The sequence below is a fragment of the Ranitomeya variabilis genome, chromosome 2, assembly GCF_051348905.1.
Source record: "Ranitomeya variabilis isolate aRanVar5 chromosome 2, aRanVar5.hap1, whole genome shotgun sequence".
Lineage (NCBI taxonomy): Eukaryota > Metazoa > Chordata > Amphibia > Anura > Dendrobatidae > Ranitomeya > Ranitomeya variabilis.
Genome location: NC_135233.1, coordinates 990,367,056 through 990,394,570, shown reverse-complemented (window position 1 = coordinate 990,394,570; position 27,515 = coordinate 990,367,056). Strand labels below are relative to the sequence as shown.

The 27,515-nt window shown below is 46.1% G+C and overlaps 1 protein-coding gene across 2 annotated transcripts in view; it reads left to right on the top strand.

The window, feature by feature from the left end:
• Nucleotides 1-11,748: 11,748 nt before the first annotated feature.
• Nucleotides 11,749-27,515, top strand: part of LOC143810089 (allantoinase, mitochondrial-like) — a 92,703-nt gene continuing 76,936 nt past the window's right edge. Inside the window, exons 1-2 of one of the 2 annotated variants that reach the window (XM_077292979.1) lie at nt 11,749-11,966; nt 26,836-26,990. In XM_077292979.1, the coding sequence (XP_077149094.1) occupies nt 11,945-11,966; nt 26,836-26,990 (177 nt within the window). In that variant the 5' untranslated portion in view covers nt 11,749-11,944. The remainder of the gene's footprint in view (nt 11,967-26,835; nt 26,991-27,515) is intronic. The other variant, XM_077292980.1, reaches the window with a different exon arrangement.

Below are 27,515 nucleotides of genomic sequence, written 5' to 3'. Positions count from 1 at the left end.
GGCTGTCCAACTACGACTTCACCATCAAGTACTGGGCAGGACGCAAGAATGCAAATGCCGATGCCTTGTCTCGAATGCCAAATTTGCCAGAAACGGGGGAAGACCCGGAGGCACTTGAAGAGGTGGAGCTGCCTGCATTCCATCGCCCCAAAGCCACTCAGAACTCCCATCATGTGAGGAACAGGCACAAGAACCAACCGGATGCCACGCTGAATCCCCTGCCCCATCACGGATGGGCGGAAACTCAGGATGGTGACCCCACGGTCCGTCGGGTGAAAGAGCTCTTGACGCAGGCAGGGCTGCATCCCGTCCCAGATGATCTACAGGAGACCCAACAGCTGTGGAAGGGGAGAAGTAAACTGTTTATCCATGATGGCAAGCTGTGCCGGAGAAGCATCGACCCACGTACTCACGAATTGGTATGGCAGATAGTGGTGCCAAGGCGAGATGCGCCCATGGTTCTAGGAGCCTACCACGATGGAGCTGGACACTTCGGGTGGAGGAAGCTGGAGAGGCTACTCCGAGGGAGGTTCTATTGGATTGGCATGAAGAGAGCCATTGAGAAGTGGTGTCGGGAGTGCGGTCCATGTAGCCTACGCAGGAGGGACCGTGGCAGCCAGCGGGCTCCCTTGCAGCCTATCATCACCAGGCAGCCGCTCGAACTGGTCGCGCTGGATCATGTGAAGCTGACACCTAGCCGGTCAGGCTATATTTACGCTCTTACCATCGTAGATCACTACTCCAGATTTTTGGTGGTTGTGCCTGTCAAGGATCTAACGGCCAGGACTGCCGCCAAGGCCTTCCAGCAGTACTTTTGTAGGCCCCATGGCTACCCGGAGAAGGTACTGACCGATCAGGGACCAGCATTCGAAGCAGAAGTGTTCCAAGAGTTCTGCCAACTGTACGGGTGTAAGAAGATCAGAACAACACCGTACCATCCTCAAACCAATGGGATGTGCAAAAAGATGAACCAAGTGGTGATCGACTTATTGAAGACCTTGCCCGTAGAGGAACGGAACCTGTGGCCGACAAAGTTGCCTGACTTGGTGGATATATACAATCACATCCCAGTAAATTCTACCAACTGCACTCCAGCGTACCTGATGCGAGGAAGGTCTAGCCAGTTACCCGTTGATCTGGACATGGGGGTCCTAATCCCTGAAGATACCTCGCCGGATGCAGATTGGGATGCAGAAAGGCAGCGAAGGTACCGCAAAGTACAGGAGTGCGTGGAAAGAAGTCTCGCCCAGGCTAGGCAGAAACAAGAAAGGGACTACAACCAGCACGCTCCTGCGATTCCCCTGTCACCTGGTGAGCAAGTACTCAAACGAAAGAGGAGACTACACAAGCTCGATGACCAATGGGAAGCAGAACCATATACCATCCTGCCATCCGATTTCGACAACACGAAGGTCTGTCTCATCAGCAAGGACAGAGGGGAGACCTCGACGGTGATATCCAGGGACCACCTTAAAGCCTGCCCTGATAAGCTGAGAGCGAAGGAAATGGATCCAGGAACCTCCCCACCTGTAGAAAAGGAGAAGATGATCCACACTGTCCTTGGTGACTTTCCCCAGTCCTGGACTCAGATAAATCAGGCCATCGTGGTACCTGTTCTAACGTTCCACCAGCCGGACCCACCAGAAACAATGGTGGTACCAGATCATCCGGTCCCGCAACCTCAACAAGCCCTATCTGAAGATGCTGTGCCGACCGTTGAAATGGCAAATCCTCCCTCTGCTATCGGCGAGCCTGCCGTACCCACTGTTGGTAGCAGCAGCCCTGAGAGCTCTAGCCTGCCAGTGCTACCCAGACTCACTAGAAGTGTAGCCAGAAGACAGTGCACTACACCAGCGGTAGCAAGCATAGCGGGCCCTGGTAGGTCAATAGCGACCACTGCCCTGCGAAGGTCCACACGCAGCACTCAGAATCAAACTCCCCTCCGCTACAAAACTTGGAGGTATTAATGAGGGCTGCTATTTAGTTGAAAATGTTTGTGTGCATATCTTCTGTTACAGGTTTTAAAAATGGACAACGGAGTAATGGACGGTGAATTGCTCCAAAAACTTCTAAAAGGGGACCCTTTTGTTTACCCGGGGTCCCTGCTGTTTCAACCATTGAACTGAGAGTCATAAACTGTGCATGACCTAACTTTCGCAACGTTCAAGAAGTCCTCACCTCCCATAAGGGGAAGCACTGTTATGTTTAATTGTTTATAACCTTTCAAATTGTTGTGTGTTTCCTGTTAACATGTATTGTTGTTCTTGTTTTCCCAGTACTGGATTTAACCGGGGGGGAGTGCAGCGCCCCAGAGTCCTGGTCGTTGCAGTAATGTCGCTCTAAACACCTAAGCAGACAACGGAGGCAGCTGTGGGAGAGGGGCGACTCTAGAGTCCCGGAAGAACTCCAGGCCTACCCCGTCATACGGGTGCGTCCTAGCCATATCAACTGGGGGACGGAGAGAATGAACATCAGAGGCAGACAGAATAAGTTTGTGAGGACTATCCTGGGGTGCTCAGCAGGGAAGGACTACAACACACAGGCGCTAGAAGGTAGACACTGATTCCCACCTGAAAAGGGAACTCCGGATGTGCCGTTGGACCGGCCGGTCTCAGCCAGCCCTGTTAACAGTGCTCTGGATTGGGTACCTCCAAACCTTCAGTAAAAAGGTAAAGAGACTGCAACCTGGTGTTCCTGTTATTTACTGTGACCTGCACCGCACCACTACAACACCACCATCACGCACACCTATCATTGTACGCCCCTCAGCAGGGTCACGGACCGGGTCTAGCCACTGTGACAACCCCAGAACAGAGACTCAGAGGCCCGGTACCAGGTACCCCTCGGCCCTGCGGCAGTGGGGGCGCTACACTACCTGTGGAACTGCGGCCGCCTGAACAGGAGTAAACCCCAGAATCAGAACAACTGTAAATAGTTCTCTAAAACTCCTTTCCTTGTTTTTGCTGCTTTAAAACCCGACCAGGGTTAGTCCTTAAAAGGATCCCTTCGTTTACCCGGGAACCCTATTGTTTTATGTTTTGCACAAAGTTCATCACTGTTTTAAAAGACTGCCGAATCATGGACGGTGAATAATTCGCAAGCTGTTGTTGTATATACTTGCACCTTCTTAAAGGAGCCCCCTACTGGTTTTACAAAAAGAAGAGCTTTTTGAAGAGACTGTTCCGGATTACAGTGCAGAAGTTCTTGCTTTATCAGACTGGCAAATCGATAGTTTGCACTACCTCAAAGAGACTTGAGATGTCCCTCTTAAAGGGAATGTTTAGGCTATGTGCACACTTTGCGGTGTGCTCTGCCGGTTCTCCCGCAGCGGATTTGATAAATCTGCAGGGCAAACCCGCTGCGGTTATCCCTGCAGATTTATCGCGGTTTGTTCCGCGGTTTCCGCTGCGGGTTTCCGCCTATACTATTGATGCTGCATATGCAGCAATATGCAGCATCAATAGTAATGTTAAAAATAATAAAAATTGGTTATACTCACCCTCTGACGTCGCGATCTCCTCGGCGCTGCACGCGGCGCTCCGGTTCCAAAGTTGCTGTGCCGAGAAGGACCTTCGTGACGTCACGGTCATGTGACCGCGGCGTCATCACGGTCATGTGACCGTGACGTCACCGCAGGTCCTGTTCGCACAGCAACTGAGACCGGGGACGGCCGCGTGCAGCGCTGAGAGGTGAGTATAGCATCATTTTTTATTTTAATTCTTTTTTTTTTACACTATTTATGGTTCCCAGGGCCTGGAAGAGAGTCTCCTCTCCTCCACCCCGAGTAGCAAACGCGCATTATCCGCTTACTTCCCGCAACGTGGGCACAGCCCCATGCGGGAAGTAAGCGGATCAATGCATTCCTATGGGTGCAGAATCGCAGCGATTCTGCACAAAGAAGTGACATGCTGCGGGTTGTAAACCGCTGCGTTTCTGCGTGGTTTTTCCCGCAGCATGTGCACTGCGGTTTGAGGTTTCCATAGGGTTTACATGTTAATGTAAACACTATGGAAACTGCTGCGGACCCGCAGCATCAAAATCGCCGCGGATCCGCGGTAAAAACTGCGAAGTGTGAACATGGCCTTACTGTTGCACTTAGCCAAGATACAATGTTGCCTTAAGAGAGTTAAATAGTAATAATGTTACATAGGAATAGTAAGTAGTTTGTTAGATAGCAATAGGAAAATGTTTAATGATGTTCTCTAGAGATTGAGGACGAAGGAAAGTTGAAGACTGAGCTTCAATAAAGTGAACCTGTAGGGGTTAGTGAGTCCTCCGGAAAGTCATAAGAAGATGGTTGGTGAATTTGTACTTAGGAAAATAAAGGAAAGGTAATATGTACTATAGTGTTTTATAGTAGGCCTTTAGTGGGTACCTGCCCTTACGCCCTTAAAGGAGAAAGTTAAATTATTGTTCAGAATTTGCACTTAGTAGATAGAATGCCCGGCTGGGTAATAATGGTTATTTATAGTCAGTTATTTAATAAATGTTATTTAAAATCTTAAGCACTATGTAAATATGTTTTTGTTTGTAACGTTCAAGTGTCCTCACCTCCCATAAAGGGAAGCACTGTTAAATTTACTTGTTTATTGCATTTCAAAATTTTGTATGTCTTTTGCTAACATGTATTGTTGTTCTTCTTTCCCAGTCCGGGAGTACTGGATTTAACCGGGGGGGAGTGCAGCACCCCAGAGTCCTGGTTGTTGCAGTAATGTCGCTCTGCCACTAAGGGGAGCGATGTTACGTCTGATTGCACTAAAGGAGTTCACCTGACCAGGTATCACAGTCACACATTACACTTCACACTCCGGCCACCAGGGGGAGCAAAGGGTTCTATGTATTAGGCCACTCCTCACACTCTGGTAAAACTGGGGGTTGGATAGGAAGTTAGTGAGAAGCTGACTGGGTTTTGCCCAGGTAACATCTAGTGAGAGGAGAGCGTTACTTGGGAAGATTCAGGGGGGTCCCTGTCAGGGGTGGGATCCTGACAGTGGCCTAGCGAAAGGACAGATTGTTACGGAGCCGTGCCTGCACCTCATTGCGGCGGCATCTTAAGAAAGGACATGAAGCGAAGGATATTGTGGAGAAGTGAGAAACGAGATCACAGCACAAAGGCGATAGAACCAGTGGGAGTCGTGCCCCGAGATCGGCAACATCCTACTGAGGCGCGTAGCCGGTGGCCGGAACGCCGAGAAAGTAACAGACTCTACGCATTACTTTAAACTACGGCAGGGCAGTTAACTCTAGGTTGGCTGTCTCACCTTTTACACCTAATGAAGACAACGGAGGCAATTGTGGGAGAGGGGCGTCTCTAGGGTCCCTATAAAATAACTCCCCGTCATATGGGTGCGTCCTATCCATATCATCTGGGGGACGAAGAGAGAAAGAACAGAAACATACACGACAGTTGTGAGGACTATCCCGTGGTGCTCAGCAGGGAAGTACTACAACACCCAGGCGCTAGTAGGTAGGCTACTGATTTCCACCTGCAAAGAGAACTCTGGATGTGCCTTCGGACCGGCCGGTCTCAGCCAGCCCTGTTAGCAGTGCTCTGGATTGTGGATGCCAAAGCCTTCAGTAAAGAGGTAAAGAGACTGCAACCCTGTGTCCTCGTTATTTACTGCGACCTACACCGTCACCTACATCTTTAATTGGGCGCCCCTTAGCAGGGCCACGGACCGGGTCAGGCCACCGTGACAACCCCAGAACAGAGAGAGACCCGGTACCGGGTACCCCGCTGCCCTGCGTTTGGGGGCCGCTCCACATACAGCAGCAGCGGCTCAGTATTGGGGTACCAAAGGCAGTAATAGGGACACATATGGCAGCAGCGGTTCAGTATTGGGGTATCAGGTGCAGTAATAGGGACACATACGGCAGCAGCGGCTCAGTATTGGGGTATCAGGTGCAGTAATAGGGACACATACGGCAGCAGCGGCTCAGTATTGGGGTATCAGGTGCAGTAATAGGGACACATACGGCAGCAGCGGCTCAGTATCAGGTGCAGTAATAGTGACACATATGGCAGCAGTGGCTCAGTATCGGGGTATCAGGTGCAGTAATAGAGACACATATGGCAGCAGCGGTTCAGTATCAGGGTATCAGGTGCAGTAATAGTGACACATATGGCAGCAGCGGCTCAGTATTGGGGTATCAGGTGCAGTAATAGGGACACATACGGCAGCAGCGGCTCAGTATCAGGGTATCAGGTGCAGTAATAGTGACACATATGGCAGCAGCGGCTCAGTATCGGGGTATCAGGTGCAGTAATAGGGACACATACGGCAGCAGCGGCTCAGTATTGGGGTATCAGGTGCAGTAATAGGGACACATACGGCAGCAGCAGCTCAGTATTGGGGTATCAGGGGCAGTAATAGTGACACATATGGCTGCAGCGGCTCAGTATTGGGGTATCAGGGGCAGTAATAGGGACACATACGGCAGCAGCGGCTCAGTATCAGGTGCAGTAATAGTGACACATATGGCAGCAGTGGCTCAGTATCGGGGTATCAGGTGCAGTAATAGAGACACATATGGCAGCAGCGGTTCAGTATCAGGGTATCAGGTGCAGTAATAGTGACACATATGGCTGCAGCGGCTCAGTATTGGGGTATCAGGGGCAGTAATAGGGACACATACGGCAGCAGCGGCTCAGTATTGGGGTATCAGGGGCAGTAATAGAGACACATACGGCAGCAGCGGCTCAGTTTTGGGATATCAGGTGCAGTAATAGGGACATATACGGCAGCAGGGGCTCAGTATTGGGATATCAGCAGGATGAGGAGTTTGTGCAGGTTGGGGATAGATGGTGATGGCGCTGGAATGTGAGAAGTGAAATGTGTCTTTGTTGTAATCTCTGCAGACGAGTCATGGCTGGAAGAAGTTATGTTGGTCTGGTCCAGATGGAAAAGACGGGAAAAGTGACAATTCCATCAGAAAACGTCAGCGATAAGTCTGTAACTGTGCTGTGATCGCTTACATGTTCTGTAGGACTGGTATCTTCAATTGACCATATGGCGGTAATATCCATGTTGGTCGTTATATAGAGATTATCTTCAGTAATAGCGCGGTCATCTGCTGAGGTTCTCCTCCACTATTAGGGTGCGTCACCGAATTGTAATCAAGGTTACCTGGTTAGGGGCTCACTCAGAAGCTTCGCCCCCCCTGATCCAAAACCCTAGCTACGCCTCTGACTCCTGCTGCTACAAACAGCATAGTCCCCAGGGGTGCAGCCAGGGCCAGCGCCAAGTTTTCCTGGGCCCCAGGTGAAAGAGTCTCAGTGGGCTCCTTTAACACATACCACACTTCATGATGCAACGATACAGCAGGGAAATATAGGTATGTACAATGCGAAAGAATTCACTTCTTAATTCCTCCATGACGTGATGAAGAACAAGGGAGTATTACTGGCAAGTTATAAATTACTCTTTATTAAATATAAACTATAAAATTGCATATAAAGACAAACATGGAAAACGGGATGACAGAGAACCAAACAAATCTCCAGTGGCATGTAATAGTATCCAACAAGAGTGTGTCCTACCATAGAAAAGCAGGAATACCAAATCTATCAAGGGTAAAACACAGGTCAATAGAGTGTGATATAAACATAATCGGCATAATGGACACAAAGTCATCTTTACCCAAAGTGCCTATGCAGTATCTAAGTTGTTGCACCCTTACCCATGATGGATCAGATAGCTGCCACAGTATTATGAGCACTAGATAGTCCTGCACACAGTATTATGGGCACCAGATAGTTCTCCTTACAGTATTATGGTCACCACATAGTCCTCCATACAGTATTATGGTCAACACATAGTCCTCCATACAATATTATGGGCACCACACAGTTATCCATACAGTATTATGGACACCAGATAGTCCTCCATACAGTATTATGGGCACCAGATAGTCCTCCATACAGTATTATGGGCACCACATAGTCCTCCATACAGTATTACGGCACCACATATTCCTCCATACAGTATTATGGGCAACCACATAGTGCTCAATACAGTATAATGGGCCCCATATAGTGCTCCATACAGTAAAATAGGCCCCATATAGTGCTCCATACAGTATAATGGGTCCCATATAGTACTCCATACAATATAATGGGCCCCATACAGTGCTCCATACAGTATACTGGGCCCCATATAATGCTCCAAACAGTATAATGGCCCCAATATGTTACTCCATACAGTGTAATGGGTTCTGTATAATGCTCCAAACATTATAATGGGCCCTATATTTTACTCCTTACAGTGTAATAGGCCTCATATATTAATACTTACAGTATAATGGGCCTCATATAATACTCCAAACATAAAAAAAAAAATACTCACCTCTCCTCATTTCCCAACTGCTCCAGTCTCCTCAGTGTCTTCTAAACCTCTTCGCTGCTCAGCACAGAGGGCTCGCTATAGTGACGTCATCTGTGCTGAGACGTCATAGAGCTCAGAAACAGAGTAGGAGTGATGAGAGAGGGGGCATCAGCAGACAGGTCTCTCTCCCATCATTGTTTTCAAATGCATCAGCATCCAGGATTCTGAAACAGTTGAAAGTACAATGTGTGCGATGGGAGCCGACTTACGGGCCCCATAATGTGCCTTGTCCCCAACAGTGAGTGGGTCCCCCCATTTGTCCAGGGCCCCTGCACTTATCCGGGTGCACCGGGTGGTGACGCTGGCCCTGGATGCGACCCAAGACCTACAGAAGTAACAGTCACACTAATTAATCGCACCTCTCTTCCATATACTACTACAACGCTATAATAAACGGCACAATGTAGGTGAAGGGCTCTGTTACGGGTTTTGATTTTGGGCACAAGGACTTCTAGCTTTCGTATTCAACCAACTTCACTGCAGAAACGTCTCATAAATAATTTCTCCTGGTATGTAAGCTGTCTGTTGTCAGTGCTAGAGAAATAAGGCTTAGGTAAATATTCTTTATCTCTTACGAATGCTCTTTGGTGGAAGGAACATGATGAGCATTGGGAGAAACAGTTTCTTCCATCAAGCATTTTTAGAATTACTGCTAAGTACTTTAGTTGTCAATGGTTATGAATTTTCCTGGATGGTCCCAATTTTCTCAAATATAAACTTTGAAAATTTACAATGGGCTAGGGAATATAATCCTGGCACATCCTACACCGGAAAGGGTGCACAATTTCAGAATAGGCTTCACTCCTCATTGTGGTATTTGCAGGTAGCATAATGAGGCTTTCACAGAAAAATGGGAAGAAGTGCCGTGCCTTTTTCAGTTTTCTATTATACGTAACAGATAAGTGGGTATGTATCTTGGCTTCGAAAAAACTAACATGTCTGACAGAGAGTCCTTTTAGTTTTTCACTAGTTAACTGCAGACGGAACCTAGTCTCACTGTGCCAATAACTAGACCAGATTGAGAGATACATTTGGGCAAACATCATGTTATAAAGGAATAACACCGGTAAGTGAAAATAAACTTTTGAATATTTGTTTTGTTGTAGCTCCTCCAAATTTCTAAATTTGCAGTAAATAGATAAGGATCCAGGTACAGAGACCCTTATTGGTTGCTTAATGGGAATATGTCGGGAGGCTTTTGTTATGTAATCCGAGGGTAGTATGACTTAGGAACTGACACACTGGTTTCAGCAATGTGTCACTTATTAGGCGGCACGTGCATATATTTTTGGTGCACATGTTTCTATTATACTTTTCCTCTGATTGTTCCACTCTTGGTTTTGGCTTACAAATGCTGAGGTAAAATACTGACCAAATACTGAACGTGTGAACGTGACATCTTTGGAATCAGGGTCTCTTTTCCAACATTATGCTGCTCATTATCCTGCTAACAGATTCCCTTTAAGGCCCTCTTCACAGGTCAGTGTCTCCTGTAGGCGTGGTGGCAGTTTTCACACATACTGGAGACACTTACACACTTGGACCCATTCAAATCTATGGGACTGTGCAGGTCATTGTGTTTCCACGGACCACATGTCCGTGTGCAAAACACATTGACATGTCCGTTTTTTTGCTGGCAGCAGGGTGCACAATACATCCCGTGCACATACACACTGATGAAACACAGATGACATACAGATGACATCCAGCAAAGACTAAACAGACAGCTGCTAGCTGATATTAATAGGCTGGGATGAACAAGAATGAACTCTCATCGCCACAAAATAAGAGAAAAAGAATGGATCTACCTGTGGCAATACATTTTTTTTTCTCCCTGATCACAGCATTATGGACAAGAAATTACTTGTATTAAAAGGTAACTTTAAATCTCAGAGAGACAGAAGAGTCTGGGAATATAAGCTGATGATGACCTTTGACACACTCAGTGCAGGAAAGAATGTGTCGCATGGATTTATGTCTTTTTACATCAATTAAGGAATTTGCTCCACAGACCATGTGGGGGCATCATAACATAGAACCAGACCCCAATCAGGGGACAATAAAAAACATTTACACTCCTTATCTATGAACTGTTTCAATATTTATGGACATAACTGTTTATCACTCACATAATTGTAATTCTGCTTCACGTCACCTGTCTTATCTATGGCATTTTTCTGTGCTTTGTTGTGCATAAATATGTGATTCTTCAGAATTTCTATTCTTCTATGCCTGATGAAGGGACCTGAGTAGTCTCGAAAGCTTGCAATTTGTTACCATCTTTTCAGTTAGCCATTTAAACGTATCAACCACTGAGGACTCTCAATTATAAATATTTTTTATCCACTGGCTAACACGGTACCAAGGTATATATCTTTCCTGTCCAGTAGGAGAATTAAGTGGATTTCACTGATAATATATATTACAACAATTGTTATTTTCACTTGTATAATTAATTTCTGTAAGAAAAAAAGATTAAACGATATTTACTCTTTAACCCCTTTCTGACATCAGACGAAATATTCCGTCCATTTGTCCTGGGCCTATTTGACCATAGACAGAATATAGAGCAATCGCCCGCTTCTGAACTTTGCACTGTGTCTGAAAAATATTTCCTATAGGGTATTGGTGCAATCAGGAAAAAATGGACCTCAGTTTGTTGTAAAAAAAAAATTTACTATTAGCCCTTAGAAAAATTAAAAACTTGGGGCTAAAACAACTTTTGTGAGGAAAATGTGATTTTATTATTTTCATGGCTCAACGTTATAAACTTCTGTGAAGCACCTGGGGGTTCAAGGTACTTACCATGCATTTAAATACTTTCCTTGTGGGGTCTATTTTCCAAAATGGGGTCACTTGTGGGGGGAGGCGTTCCACTGTTTAGGCACATCAGGGGCTCTCCAAATGGGACATGACGTGCGCTAATGATTCCAGGAAATTTTACATTCAAAAAGTCAAATGACGCTCCTTCCCTGCCATGCCCAGCCATGCGCCCAAACAGTGGTTTTGAAGCTTTCCAGAGTTATTACCTCAGAAAGGGACAGTGGTCAGAATTGAAAAAATTGGCCCGGTCATTAAAGTGCAAACCACCCTCGGGGCTAAAAGGGGTTAATTCTAATGTCACAGAATAGCAGGCAATCTGACGGCGGAGTATAAATGATTTTATAGATTGAAGTGTCATTGCAGATTGTAAGTGATAGGTTTATTACAGTAAATTGAATTACCGTACACTCCAGATTGTAATGTCCATGGTGGCCTTTGCTTCGGAAGTCAATTATTAATCTTTACAAAGGGAGACTGAGCAGACTGGGAGGGAATGAATACTGCAACAATTATTAGGGTCAGCAAACAGGACAGAACAAAGAAAAACATTAAAAACACTGACACAGAGAGCAAAGATTACAGGGGGAGTCTGTGGAACAAGAGTGGCACGGTCAAAAGGTAGTCAGAAATCAGAGGAGAAAACACTTTCACTGGGGAAAAGGCGAGTAATCACACACCTAAATATAGCAAAGAAATCAAGGGACACGGATGAAAGTGAACAGCGCTGTGAGATCACTATGTCTATGAGCACAAACCCAGGTAATAGCAGAGAATGAGACAGCGTAATTACATAACTACTGGCTGCAGCTGCTAATCTATGCAATCTATATGTACTTTTTCTCTATGTATCACTTTTCCATGTATTTCCATGTATATTTGTTTATTACATTGCAAAAATCATTATCACAATAATTATACAAATTCTCATGCATTTTTTTTGGTTATGTAAACATTACAAATCCTTTAAAGAGGAATCTCATACATTTATGACATATCCACAAGATACGCCATAAATGTGTAGTAAATGTTGGACCCTCCAATGTGACCCCTGTTATCTCATTGCGTGCTGATGTTAGTGGAGAACTTCCATACAAATGAAGGGAAATTCTGCCCCCCTCGACACTGATAGCGGCAAGCGTTGGGGTCCATTTCTCGAGATAAGGGTGGGACCTGCCATTCAGTTAGGGAGTATCCTGTGCGTATGTCCTAAATGGACAAGATGGGAATATCCATTTCATGACGAGAAATTAGGTTCACATTTGAATGTTTGCAAACATATAATTTATGTGTCGGACATATGATATGCGGCAAAACCAAATGCAAGTGTGCGTGTGGTGTAGACAAGAAAATATATATAATTTAAGTGTATTTAAAACATTTCAACACGTCTTTTATTGAGAATAATTGATAAACAACTTTATGTCTTTTATAGTTTCTTGGGGACCAAAAAAAGTGGTCAATTATATTTTTTGTATGTTCAAAAAACCTGCTAAATTTACCCCTTCTAGGCTATGGATTGAAGGGTTTCTTGTCACTTGGTTGCGTTTGAGGTAGACACAGGAAGGGGTTTCAGTAAACAGTAAAAAATGGCCAGGATGGTTTACTACAAATTTATAGTATCATAGAATATTAGAGTTGAAGGGACCTCAAAGGTCATCGTGTCCAAACCTCTGCACAATGCAGGATTCACTAAACCATCTAAGGCTACTTTCACACTAGCGTTAACTGCAATACGTCGCAAATGCGTCGTTTTGCCGAAAATACGCATCCAGCAAAAGTTCTTGCTGGATACGTTTTTTCGTCATAGACTAACATTAGCGACGCATTTGCGACGCATTGCCAAACGTTGCGTCCGTTTTGCGACGCTTGGGCGTGTGGTAGCGGACCGTCGGGAGAAAAAAACGTTACATGTAACGTTTTTTGCTCCCGACGGTCCGCTTTTTCCGACCGCGCATGCGTGGAGGAGTTTCGTAGTGATACCATGTAGCATAGTCCAAGATCACCAGGATATACTGATGCTCTTTGGCGGACTTGACCAGGGGTCCCACTAGATCCATGGTTATGCAATCAAAAGGAACCTCAATGATGGGCAATGGCACTAAGGGGCTACGGAAGGTCAACTGGCAGGTGGGAAAGGACCTACAATAGTTTGAGATTTCTTGGTGATAACCGGGCCAGTAGACCCTCTGGTGGATACATTATTGGATTTTCTTGACCCCCAGGCACCAGCAGGCACAGAAAAGGTAAACCCTTCAGCTGCAGTCTGCAACAAGATTTTTTTTTTTTGAAGCGATCAGGCTGTCATCTGCAGGACCAGGCGTCCTCCTTTTCCTCCACAAACCTCAAAACAATGCAAAGTTCCACCCTATTATAGTAGGGTATAATAGGTCCTTGACTATGCCAACCTTATGGGATTTGGTGCCACAGTTTGTGTCTATGACTACTCAGGCCACAGGGTAGTTTTTAGCGCCCACCATCTTCCCAGGAACCAGCCAGTAAGGAATTGTGGCTCTTACTAAGGTTTCAAACTACCCGAGTCCAACAGACCAGTCATTTGCACATTGTTCATTGATACGGGACATGTCTGCAGTCCCTCACTTGGGTGAGAGACAGCACTGCAGGCAGGGTATGCAAAATATGAGCAGCACTGTCCTACACTGAAGTCCATTGGCTCAGTGGTCATGGGGCAATGGGTGTCTATGTAACCCAGGGTGTGACATCTCCAACAAAACACGTTGTTGGGTGGGGCCTTTGGCAACAACTCAGACACTTCCTAGATGTGGCTCTAGTTCCCCTCTTTTGGTTGTCAGCCCCCAGTTAAGACTCCTTTCTTCCCCAAGAAACTCTTGACTGCCTGGTACCTTTCCACCAGGCCCACTAGGTAATCAGAATTCCGGAGATCTCCCTGGGCAACCTAGGATTGCACTGGCTCAGAAAGGAGTGTATGAGCCTGTCCATAATGATACTGTCCTCCATCTGTGCTGGGGAGGAAGATTCAGGTTGCAACCACTTATGGACCAGGTTTAGGAGGTTGAACTGTTGTGAAATTGGATTTTGGGCTTCCCCGGTGGCCACTGGTGGAATTGAACTGGTGTGCATCATCCTCTCTGTTCACCTGTTTCCATCAGGATGTGGGAGTCGCTATTTAGCCTTGCTCCTCTGTCACTTCCAGGCCGGTCAACATTGTAATCAGAAGCCTTTCTGTGCATGTTCCTGCTGCTAGACAACTCCCAGCTAAGTTGGACTTTTGTCCTTGTTTGTTTTTGCATTTTGTTCCAGTTCACAGCTGTAGTTTCGTTTCTGTGTCTGGAAAGCTCTTGTGATCTGAAATTGCCACTCTGATGTTATGAGTTAATACTAGAGTTTTAAAGTAATTTCAGGATGGTATTTTGATAGGGTTTTCAGCTGACCATGAAAGTGCCCTTTCTGTCTTCCTGCTATCTAGTAAGCGGACCTCAATTTTGCTAAACCTATTTTCATACTACGTTTGTCATTTCATCTAAAATCACCGCCAATATTTGTGGGGGCCTCTGTCTGCCTTTCGGGGAAATTTCTCTAGAGGTGAGCCAGGACTATATTTTCCTCTGCCAGGATTAGTTAGTCCTCCGGCCGGCGCTGGGCGTCTAGGGATAAAACGCAGGCTACGCTACCCGGCTACTGTTAGTTGTGCGGCAGGTTTAGTTCATGGTCAGTTTAGTTTCCATCCTTCCAAGAGCTAGTTCTTATGTTTGCTGGGCTATGTTCTCTTGCCATTGAGAACCATAACAGTTTGACCGGCCACAAAGGGTTAAATTAATTGACAGAGAAAGGAGAGAAAAGAGAAGTCTGCTGAAGATTTTTTTTTTTTTTTTCCCTTCAGTTCTGAGTGTGCTTGTAATTGAATCTCTTGCAAGTCTGCCTATATTGCAGCCTTTCTCTCTCTCTCTCCTTCTAATCCTGGAATGGCTCTGTGTTCACCTGTTTAAAATGGATATTCAGAGTTTAGCTGCAGGTTTGAATAATCTCACCACGAAAGTTCAAAATTTACAAGATTTTGTTGTTCATGTTCCTATATCTGAACCTAGAATTCCTTTGCCTGAATTTTTCTCGGGGAATAGATCTTGCTTTCAAAATTTCAAAAATAATTGCAAGTTGTTTTTGTCCCTGAAATCTCGCTCTGCTGGAGATCCTGCTCAGCAGGTCAGGATTGTGATTTCCTTGCTCCGGGGCGACCCTCAGGATTGGGCTTTTGCATTGGCTCCAGGGGATCCTGCGTTGCTCAATGTGGATGCGTTTTTTCTGGCCTTGGGGTTGCTTTATGAGGAACCTCAGTTAGAACTTCAGGCGGAAAAGGCCTTGATGTCCCTATCTCAGGGGCAAGACGAAGCTGAAATATACTGCCAGAAATTCCGTAAATGGGCTGTGCTTACTCAGTGGAATGAGTGCGCCCTGGCGGCGAATTTCAGAGAGGGTCTCTCTGATGCCATTAAGGATGTTATGGTGGGGTTCCCTGTGCCTGCGGGTCTGAATGAGTCCATGACAATGGCTATCCAGATCGATAGGCGTCTGCGGGAGCGTAAACCTGTGCACCATTTGGCGGTGTCTACTGAGAAGACGCCAGAGAATATGCAATGTGATAGAATTCTGTCCAGAAGTGAACGGCAGAATTTTAGACGAAAAAATGGGTTATGCTTCTATTGCGGTGATTCAACTCATGTTATATCAGCATGCTCTAAGCGTACTAAGAAGCTTGATAAGTCTGTTTCAATTGGCACTTTACAGTCTAAGTTTATTCTATCTGTGACCCTGATTTGTTCTTTATCATCTATTACCGCGGATGCCTATGTCGACTCTGGCGCCGCTTTGAGTCTTATGGATTGGTCCTTTGCCAAACGCTGTGGGTATGATTTGGAGCCTCTTGAAACTCCTATACCCCTGAAGGGGATTGACTCCACCCCATTGGCTAGCAATAAACCACAATACTGGACACAAGTAACTATGCGGATTAATCCGGATCACCAGGAGATTATTCGCTTTCTTGTGCTGTATAACCTACATGATGTGTTGGTGCTTGGATTGCCATGGCTGCAATCTCATAACCCAGTCCTTGACTGGAAAGCTATGTCTGTGTTAAGCTGGGGATGTAAGGGGACGCATGGGGACGTACCTGTGGTTTCCATTTCATCATCTATTCCCTCTGAGATTCCTGAATTCTTGACTGAATATCGTGACGTTTTTGAAGAACCTAAGCTTGGTTCATTACCTCCGCACCGGGAGTGCGATTGTGCCATAGATTTGATTCCGGGTAGTAAATACCCTAAGGGTCGTTTATTTAATCTGTCTGTGCCTGAACATGCTGCTATGCGAGAATATATAAAGGAGTCCTTGGAAAAGGGACATATTCGTCCTTCGTCATCTCCCTTAGGAGCTGGTTTTTTCTTTGTGGCTAAGAAAGATGGCTCTTTGAGGCCGTGCATTGATTATCGGCTTTTGAATAAAATCACGGTTAAATATCAATATCCGTTGCCACTGCTGACTGATTTGTTTGCTCGCATAAAGGGGGCCAAGTGGTTCTCTAAGATAGATCTCCGTGGGGCGTATAATTTGGTGCGAATTAAGCAGGGGGATGAGTGGAAAACCGCATTTAATACGCCCGAGGGCCACTTTGAGTATTTGGTGATGCCTTTTGGTCTTTCAAATGCCCCTTCAGTCTTTCAGTCCTTTATGCATGACATTTTCCGTGATTATTTGGATAAATTTATGATTGTGTATCTGGATGATATTTTGATTTTTTCGGATGACTGGGACTCTCATGTCCAGCAGGTCAGGAGGGTTTTTCAGGTTTTGCGGTCGAATTCCTTGTGTGTGAAGGGTTCTAAGTGCGTTTTTGGGGTTCAAAAGATTTCCTTTTTGGGATATATTTTTTCCCCCTCTTCCATCGAGATGGATCCTGTCAAGGTTCAGGCTATTTGTGATTGGACGCAACCCTCTTCTCTTAAGAGTCTTCAGAAATTTTTGGGCTTTGCTAACTTTTATCGTCGATTTATTGCTGGTTTTTCTGATGTTGTTAAACCATTGACTGATTTGACTAAGAAGGGTGCTGATGTTGCTGATTGGTCCCCTGCTGCTGTGGAGGCCTTTCGGGAGCTTAAGCGCCGCTTTTCTTCCGCCCCTGTGTTGCGTCAGCCTGATGTTGCTCTTCCTTTTCAGGTTGAGGTCGACGCTTCTGAAATCGGAGCTGGGGCGGTTTTGTCGCAGAGAAGTTCCGATTGCTCCGTGATGAGACCTTGTGCTTTTTTCTCGCGTAAATTTTCGCCCGCCGAGCGGAATTATGATGTTGGGAATCGGGAGCTTTTGGCCATGAAGTGGGCTTTTGAGGAGTGGCGTCATTGGCTTGAGGGGGCTAGACATCAGGTGGTGGTATTGACTGACCACAAAAATCTAATTTATCTTGAGTCCGCCAGACGCCTGAATCCTAGACAGGCGCGCTGGTCGTTGTTTTTCTCTCGGTTTAATTTTGTGGTGTCCTACCTGCCGGGTTCTAAGAATGTTAAGGCGGATGCCCTTTCTAGGAGTTTTGAGCCTGACTCCCCTGGTAATTCTGAACCTACAGGTATCCTTAAGGATGGAGTGATATTGTCTGCCGTTTCTCCAGACCTGCGGCGGGCCTTGCAGGAGTTTCAGGCGGATAGACCTGATCGTTGCCCACCTGGTAGACTGTTTGTTCCTGATGATTGGACCAGTAAAGTCATTTCTGAGGTTCATTCTTCTGCGTTGGCAGGTCATCCTGGAATCTTTGGTACCAGGGATTTGGTGGCAAGGTCCTTCTGGTGGCCTTCCCTGTCTCGAGATGTGCGAGGCTTTGTGCAGTCTTGTGACGTTTGTGCTCGGGCCAAGCCTTGTTGTTCTCGGGCTAGTGGATTGTTGTTGCCCTTGCCTATCCCGAAGAGGCCCTGGACGCACATCTCGATGGATTTTATTTCGGATCTTCCTGTTTCTCAGAAGATGTCTGTCATCTGGGTGGTGTGTGATCGTTTCTCTAAGATGGTCCATTTGGTTCCCCTGCCTAAGTTGCCTTCTTCTTCCGAGTTGGTTCCTCTGTTTTTTCAAAATGTGGTCCGTTTGCATGGTATTCCGGAGAATATCGTTTCTGACAGAGGTACCCAATTCGTGTCTAGATTTTGGCGAGCATTCTGTGCTAGGATGGGCATAGATTTGTCTTTCTCGTCTGCTTTCCATCCTCAGACTAATGGCCAGACCGAGCGGACGAATCAGACCTTGGAGACATATTTGAGGTGTTTTGTGTCTGCAGATCAGGATGATTGGGTTGCTTTTTTGCCTTTAGCGGAGTTTGCCCTCAATAATCGGGCCAGCTCTGCCACCTTGGTGTCTCCCTTTTTCTGTAATTCGGGGTTTCATCCTCGATTTTCTTCTGGTCAGGTGGAATCTTCGGATTGTCCTGGAGTGGATGCTGTGGTGGAGAGGTTACATCAGATTTGGGGGCAGGTAGTGGACAATTTGAAGTTGTCCCAGGAGAAGACTCAGCTTTTTGCCAACCGCCGGCGTCGGGTTGGTCCTCGGCTTTGTGTTGGGGACTTGGTGTGGTTGTCTTCTCGTTTTGTCCCTATGAGGGTTTCTTCTCCCAAGTTTAAGCCTCGGTTCATCGGCCCGTACAAGATATTGGAGATTCTTAACCCTGTGTCCTTCCGTTTGGACCTCCCTGCATCTTTTTCTATTCATAATGTTTTTCATCGGTCATTATTGCGCAGGTATGAGGTACCGGTTGTGCCTTCCGTTGAGCCTCCTGCTCCGGTGTTGGTTGAGGGCGAGTTGGAGTACGTTGTGGAAAAAATCTTGGACTCCCGTGTTTCCAGACGGAAACTCCAGTATCTGGTCAAATGGAAGGGATACGGTCAGGAGGATAATTCTTGGGTGACTGCCTCTGATGTTCATGCCTCCGATTTGGTCCGTGCCTTTCATAGGGCTCATCCTGATCGCCCTGGTGGTTCTGGTGAGGGTTCGGTGCCCCCTCCTTGAGGGGGGGGTACTGTTGTGAAATTGGATTTTGGGCTTCCCCGGTGGCCACTGGTGGAATTGAACTGGTGTGCATCATCCTCTCTGTTCACCTGTTTCCATCAGGATGTGGGAGTCGCTATTTAGCCTTGCTCCTCTGTCACTTCCAGGCCGGTCAACATTGTAATCAGAAGCCTTTCTGTGCATGTTCCTGCTGCTAGACAACTCCCAGCTAAGTTGGACTTTTGTCCTTGTTTGTTTTTGCATTTTGTTCCAGTTCACAGCTGTAGTTTCGTTTCTGTGTCTGGAAAGCTCTTGTGATCTGAAATTGCCACTCTGATGTTATGAGTTAATACTAGAGTTTTAAAGTAATTTCAGGATGGTATTTTGATAGGGTTTTCAGCTGACCATGAAAGTGCCCTTTCTGTCTTCCTGCTATCTAGTAAGCGGACCTCAATTTTGCTAAACCTATTTTCATACTACGTTTGTCATTTCATCTAAAATCACCGCCAATATTTGTGGGGGCCTCTGTCTGCCTTTCGGGGAAATTTCTCTAGAGGTGAGCCAGGACTATATTTTCCTCTGCCAGGATTAGTTAGTCCTCCGGCCGGCGCTGGGCGTCTAGGGATAAAACGCAGGCTACGCTACCCGGCTACTGTTAGTTGTGCGGCAGGTTTAGTTCATGGTCAGTTTAGTTTCCATCCTTCCAAGAGCTAGTTCTTATGTTTGCTGGGCTATGTTCTCTTGCCATTGAGAACCATAACATTGAACATTTGGGACCTGGGGGATTGTCACTGCAATAGGCCCAGCGGTGCACCTGTTGAGCCAGTCAGAGTCACTCTTAAGAGCGCCAAGATCTCAATCTTAAACTTGGCGTACCCTTTTGTGTCCTGCAAGTCGAGGTCATAACAAGCCTTCTGTGGTTCTCCAGTTAGGTATGGCACCAGAACCTGTGCCCACTGCTCTGGAGACAATTTCTCAAATTCCGCCACCCTTTTGAAACGCCTCAACATCATCACATGGTGTCATATTTTGCAAGGCTCTCCTTACCATCTTCCTGACATGTAAGTCATCACCTTGACTATGGGGTGGGGCGGTTGCCCTGCCATGCATCACCTCAGCTAGGAGTTCCATCTGATTCCTGTGCTGCTGCTGTTGCCACTGCTTCAGCTTCTGTTTCTGCTGCTGCCATAGCTGTTGCTGCTGGAGATCAGCCTGCACCAGTTGCTTTATCAACTCCTCCATGTTGTCAGCTTTCGCTCCTGCAGTAGCTTTTATCCAGGACATGCGGTATCTCAGGGGCAGTCACACTGCCCCTTGGGATTCATGGCTTTGCTTCTGGCACCAATTGTAAGGTTTCTACTCACTTGGTTGCATTCGAGGTAGGCACAGGAAGCAGTTCCAGTAAAAATGTCCAGACTGGTTTATTAATACTTAATAAACCACTCCGGAAATCAAACAAAAAAACTGCCTTTTCTGGAAAAAAGTGAGAAGACAAAGTAAATGGTCCACACAGCGGGTTCACTTGCTTGGATTAGTGTCCAGTTCTTGAGTCCTTAGGACTTCACCTCCACTGAATGAGACAACTGGTCTCCATTTTATTTGTCATACCATGCCCCCAGGGTGGGGACATGTGAACAGCCATTCCCACCATCTCTGCTTGTAAACCCGGCATTGATACGCCCTATTAACTCTCTTAGCACTATACGTGCTGGAGCAAGCTTTCCCGGGTTACATCACCAAAGCTACCAACCTCAATGATACATATCTCCTCTCAAGAACCTCTCCGGCAGGCATGGATCGCCCCCAGGCGCAGGGCAGTGGGGTACTTGGTACCGGATCCCTTCTGTCGCAGTTCTGGGGATGTCACGGTGGCCCGACCCGGTCCGTGGCCATGCTAAGGGGCACCCAATTAAAGGGGTGAAGTTTGTCAAGTGTTCGTGACGCCACCTGTGGTATTCGGTCAGGATGACCGACGCTGCTGAGGGGTCTGCTGGGGTGATGTTATGGCAGCTAGATGGTATACCTTCCCACAGGTGAAGTATGTCCCCAGGGCTTCCCAGTAAGGTAGATGATGATGGTGTAGGTCGCAGTAAATAACGAGGACACAGGGTTGCAGTCTCTTTACCTTTTACTGTAGACTTCAGCGTCCACAATCCAGAGCACTGTGAACAGGGCTGGCTGAATCCGGCCGGTCCGAAGACACATCCATAGTTCCCTTTGCAGGTGGAAATCAGTAGCCTTCCTACTTGCACCTGGGTGTTGTAGTACCTCCCTGCTGAGCACCACGGGATAGTCCTCACAACTGTCGTGTATGTTTCTGATATTCTCTTTCTACGTCCCCCAGATGATATGGATAGGACGACCCGTATGACGGGGTAGGCCTGGAGCTATTTTATAGGGACCCTAGAGACGCCCCTCTCCCACAATTTGCCTCCGTTGTCTTCATTAGGTTAAAGGTTGGGCAGCCAACTTGGAATTAACTGTCCTGCCGTAGTTTGAAGTAATGCGTAGAGCCTATTACTCCTTCGGTGTTCCGGCCACCGGCTACGCGCTTCAGAAGGATGTTGCCGATCTTAGGGCAGAACTCCTCCCGGTATTATCTCCTTGTGCTGTGATCTCGTTTCTCACTTCTCCACAATATACTCCGCTTCTTGTCCTTTCTTAGGATGTTGCCGCAATGAGGTGAAGGCGCAGCTCCGTAACGTTCTATCTCTCGCTCAGTCTCTGCCAGGATCCCACCCCTGACAGGGACCTCTGTCTGCAGCTCAGATGTTCCTCTTTCTCCCCCTGTCTGCCTGACAGGTCTTTCCTGGGTCTCACCCAGTAGCGTTCTGCTCTAACTTCCTATCCAACCCCCAGTTTTACCCGAGTGTGAGGAGTGGCCTAATACATAGAACCCTTTGCTCCCCCTGGTGGTTGGAGTGTGAAGTGTAGTGTGTGACTGTGATACCTGGTCAGGTGAACTCCTTTAGTGCCATCAGACGTACCATCACTCCCCCTGGTGGAAGAGCGACAATACTGCAACGACCAGGACTCTGGGGCGCTGCAGGCATCTTACAGGATACACTGGCATATACATTTGAATACAGTTTTTTGCAACTCAGGCATACAGTATATACAGTATGTCTAGCAGAATGTACTGTACAAGTGTAAACATAGTCTAAGGCTGTGTTCCTATGAGGAGATTTTGGTCAGTTTTTGACGCTGCTTCTTACAGTTCCAGCAAAGGGGATGGTATTTATAAAAATCTCCTGCCAATTGTGATTTTTTTTTTACTAAGTGTAAGGGTATGTGCACACGTTGTGGATTTCTTGCGGATCCGCAGCGTTTTTTTCCGCTCGGAAACGCTGCAGATCCGCAAGTGATTTACAGTACAATGTAAATCAATGGGGAAAAAAATGCTGTGCTAATGGTGCAGAAAAATCCACACTGAAAACGCAGCAGATTAAAAAAAGGACCATGTCAATTCTTTTTGCGGATCTACAGCGTTTCTGCACCCATTGACTGCCATTGATTCAGTCAAATCTGCATCAAAACCACAGGATCTGCGGTTTTGCTGCGAAGTTGATGCGAGAAACGCTGCAGCTCGGGAGGGGGAAGTGTGGGTGGAGTGTGGGCGGAGACTATGTGTGTGGGTGGAGACTGTGTGTGTGCGCGGGGAAGATGTGCGTGTCTGTGTGCGGGTGTTTGTGTGTGTCTGCGGTGGTCTGCGGGTCTGTGTGTGTCTGTGTGCGGGGATCGCTGGGCTGTGCAGGGATCGCAGGCTGTGCGGGGAACGCAGGGCTGTGTGAGGATCGCAGGGCTGTGCGTGGGTGTGTGCGGGGCTGTGTGTGTGCAGGTCTGTATGTAGGCAGGCATCGTCCGATGGGACTACTAGTCCCATCCGGCTATGCCTGCTACAGTGACAGGTAGCCGGATGATGGGATAGTATAGTCCCATGATCTGGCTACTATGTTCAAGTGTAAAAAAAATAACACATACACACATAAACAGAATATACAGTACAAAGGTATAGACATACAGTACATACAACATACTCACCATCTACAGCTAATCCCCGAAGCCCTCGATTCTCCTGTAAAAAATATGAAAATAATAAACCAACAATATACTCCCTGATCCACAGTAATCCAATTAATACAATTGTCCCACGATGATCTCCCGTGGAGAACTGTCACATCAGCTGATGCGACCGCTCTCCAGGGGTTCTGGGTATCCTTCCGCACTGTATCCCTCCGCCGCTGTGAGTACAGTATAGTTCATACTGTCACTTGCTGTACTGCTGCGTGGGAAAGTTCCCACATAGCATTGCCATAAACTGAGAGCAATGAACTAAAGTAACCTCTTCAGTGATGCACTGCAGGAGCCATTGTCTCCTGTCAGTGTGTCACTGGAGGCCCTATAGAGCGGTGACATCACCTGATGTCACTGTTCTATAGGGGAGATCGTCGTGGGACAATCGCTATTAATTGGACTGCGTCGGACAGGGAGTATACGTTTGATTTATTATTTTTTATTTTTTACAGGCGATCAAGGGTGTTGCAGGAATTAGGCATGGTTGTAAGTATGGTGAAATTAAGAATATTAAAATATTTTTTTCTAGCTGTGTCTGTTTTTTAACTCTTTCACTACTATAGGATTAATAATGGATAGGTGCCTTATTGATGCCTCTCCATTATTAACCGGGCTTAATGTCACCTTACAATACAAAGGTGACACTAACTCCTTATTACCCCATATGTCATTGCTACAGGGCAGTGGGAAGAGATTGGCTAAGGGCCGCAATTGGCGCATCTTACATTGGTGCCATTTCTGGGGTGGCTGGGAGCTGGTATTTGTAGCTGGGGGGGGGCAATATCCATGGTGCCTTCCTAGGCTATGAATATCAGCCCGCAGCTGTCTGCGTAGCCTTTCTGGCTATAAAATATAGGGGGACCCCATGTCATTTTTTTGGGTCCCCCTATTTAAAAAAGCCAGTAAAGGCTACGCAGACAGCTGTGGGCTGATATTCATAGCCTGGGAAGGGGCCATGAGTATTACCCGCTTCCCAGGCTATAAACACCGGCCCCCAGTCGCTGGCTTTCCCACTCTGGACTTGAAAATTGCACGGGAACCCACGCAATTTTTTAAAAAAAATTAAACAGATATTGCGTTTAAGGCCGGGGTCACTCTTGCGAGAAACTTGCACGAGTCTCACTCCTCAATACCCGGCACTGCAGCTGACACTGGGACCAGAGTGTGCAGCTGCATGAATTTGTATGCAGCTGAACGCTCCTGTCCGAGTGCCGGTGCCAGTGCCGGATATTGAGGTGCGAGACTCATGCGAGTTTCTCGTAAATTGTGACCCCAGCCTAACTCAGATTTTTTTTTTGTCTATCTATATCTATCTATAGATGTATCTATAGATATAGATCTGTCTATCTCATTCCTTCTATTCTATCTATCTATCTAATTCCTTCTATCTGTCTATCTATCTATCTATCTATCTATCTATCTATCTCATTCCTTCTATCTATCTGTCTCATTCCTTCTATCTATCTATCTATCTATCTATCTATCTATCTATCTATCTATCTATCTATCTAGGTTAAAAAAGCAATCTCAGAAGGCTCCTTGCAATAGTAGAAAAAAAAGGGGAAACAGCACAGCAGACTTCCAGAAAAAAAGTGATGTTTATTGCCCAAATGGCGTGGCGACGTTTCGGATACAATCCTTTTTCAAGCAATGAATATACTACAAATGCAGACATATATAGGTGCTCCATTCATCAATTTGATATATCAATTATTCACAAATTATTAAAAAGTATACAATATATACAAAGTATATAATTAGTGCTTAGTGCATACACATGTGATTTTTTATAAAACATTATAACAATAATACATATTAAATATTGTGCACAATATAAGTGAAAATACATAAATAATTAAATGGTTCCAGGTGTCGCATCCTAATCCCATTGTACATTTATTTTTCTGTTTATACATATTTTTTTAAAAAAGCGCTGTGACTTAGTAGCGCTGAGGTTTTGTTCCTTTGTAATATGCTGTTTACTGGGATTTTTTTGCCTTTACCTAAGACCAGTCTCACACGTCCAGATAATTCCGGTACAGGAAAAAGCGGTACCGGAGTTATCCGTGTCCGTGTGCTCACGTGGCACATCAGTGTGGCACACGTGCGGCAGCCGTGTGCCGCCCGTGTGCCGACTGAGGACCACGCGGACCGTGCAGGAGACAGCGCTAGAGTTAAGCGCTGTCCCCCCTGCGTGTGGTGCTGAAGCCGGCACTCATTCCTTCTCCCCAGCAGGGTTCGCTGGAGAGAAGGAATGAAAAATCAAGGTTTTTTTTAATTATTTTTGTGTTTAAAATAAAGTTCCTGGTCACCTCCTGCCTCCCACCCCCTGTGCGCCCGCCCACTTGCATTAAAATACTCACCCAGCTCCCGCAATGCTTCCTCTCAGCACCGGCAGCTTGTCCTGTGTGAGCGGTCACGTGGTATCGCTCATTACAGTGATGAATATGCGGCTCCACCTCCCATAGGCATATGTTGGTCAAAAAACGCATCCTGCAAAGTCGTCTGCAAGATGCGTTTTTTCCCCATAGACTAACATTAGCGACGCATTGCGACGTATTGACACACGTCGCAACCGTCGTGCGACGGTTGTGTCGTGTTGTGGCGGACCGCCGGCCGCAAAAAACATTACATGTAACTTTTTTTGTGCCGACGGTCCGCCATTTCCGACCGCGCATGCGCGGCCGGAACTCTGCCCCAACCTCCCCGCACCTCACAATGGGGCAGCGGATGCGTGGAAAAACAGCATCCGCTGCCCCCGTTGTGCGGCGCTTGCACAGTATGCGTCGGTACGTCGGGCCGACGCAGCGCGACCGACGCTAGTGTGAAAGTAGCCTTAGTTGTTCATGACCTATTATGCTCTTTAACTCATTGTGTAGCTATTAGGCCTTTTGTTTTTTTCTTGCACTTTTTTGCCTTCATATGCATTCTTCCAGTTGTCTTGGACTTTAATATATATGTAATAAGTAGGTGGTCCTTTGTATGTACTTCTTCATAGCAACCCTCTTTTTTGTATTTTGCTAGTTTTTGCACTGTGTGGTGTATGTTTTCAAGTTGGCTGCTTCACCCATTGTTTTTAACTTTTTCTGGTATATGTAATATTTGTATTTTTGCACTATGATTTATCTTTATACGTACTGTAATAAACATTATTTGGTTCATCATGCATTATTTTGGTTAATTTTTGTTCACATCTAGTAAAAGTCTGTGGGGAAAATCTGCACATAAAACTCAGCGTACCCGCAAGAGAGATTGACATGTTGCGGATTTGAAACACGCACCACAGGTCAGTTTACACTGACCAAAAAAGAAGCACTGTGGGCATAAGCTTTATATAAATCCCATCCACTTGGCTGGAACTGTAAGACGCTGCGTTTTTGATACGCAGCGTCAAAACTCATCGTGGGTTCACAGCCTTAGAACTGTCTTTGCCAATAGTTGCGTTATCTGCTGGTCCTGTAAGCGCTACATTTACAATGGCAGATTAAATGCAATGCTTTAGGTAAGCAGGAGATATCAAACTTATGGTATTAACCAATCTGTAATTGTTTTGCCATAGGAAAAATGAATACGACATTAGGGTCAAAGCTGATCATCATAAGGAGTAAAAGAGTGGTAATTGGTAACGCCATATCTGCTGCTGACATCATCATCACTGATGGCAAAATTAGTAATATTCTGCCTTGGGGAAAACTACAGTCGTCTGAATCACAGGTAACACCCAGGATGACTATGTCTTGGAAGTATTGATTGAGGAGTTAATTTTGGCGGCTCAAGGCCCATATGAACAGAATGGCAAACACCTGATGAACCAGTAAAATTCTTGTTAAAAAAGAAAACATCAACAACTCTTGGATCACATCCGAGTGTGGTTGTAATTTTCACCGACTGATACAATGGAGAAGATGGAGACATTTTTTTTTCTTCCATCTTCTTCACATCTGAGAATCTCAAATCACAGTGTGATCACACTCTGATCAATCTCTGATTAGCGTCTGATCACAGCATAATTAGTATAATAGGACCAATTTTCTTGGATGAGCGAAAATATGGTTATGTGACCTCAGCCTAATTATGAATCATCTCGAAAGACAAGCAGTTGGCTCCAAGTTTAGTTCTGAATAGAGATATCTTCTGGTGACTATTTGTGACTGTAGTATTAGGGCTATTTATTGTGTAAGGCTATGTTCACACTGAGTTTTATTGGAGACCATCATCCCTAAATTCCTCCTCAAAAAC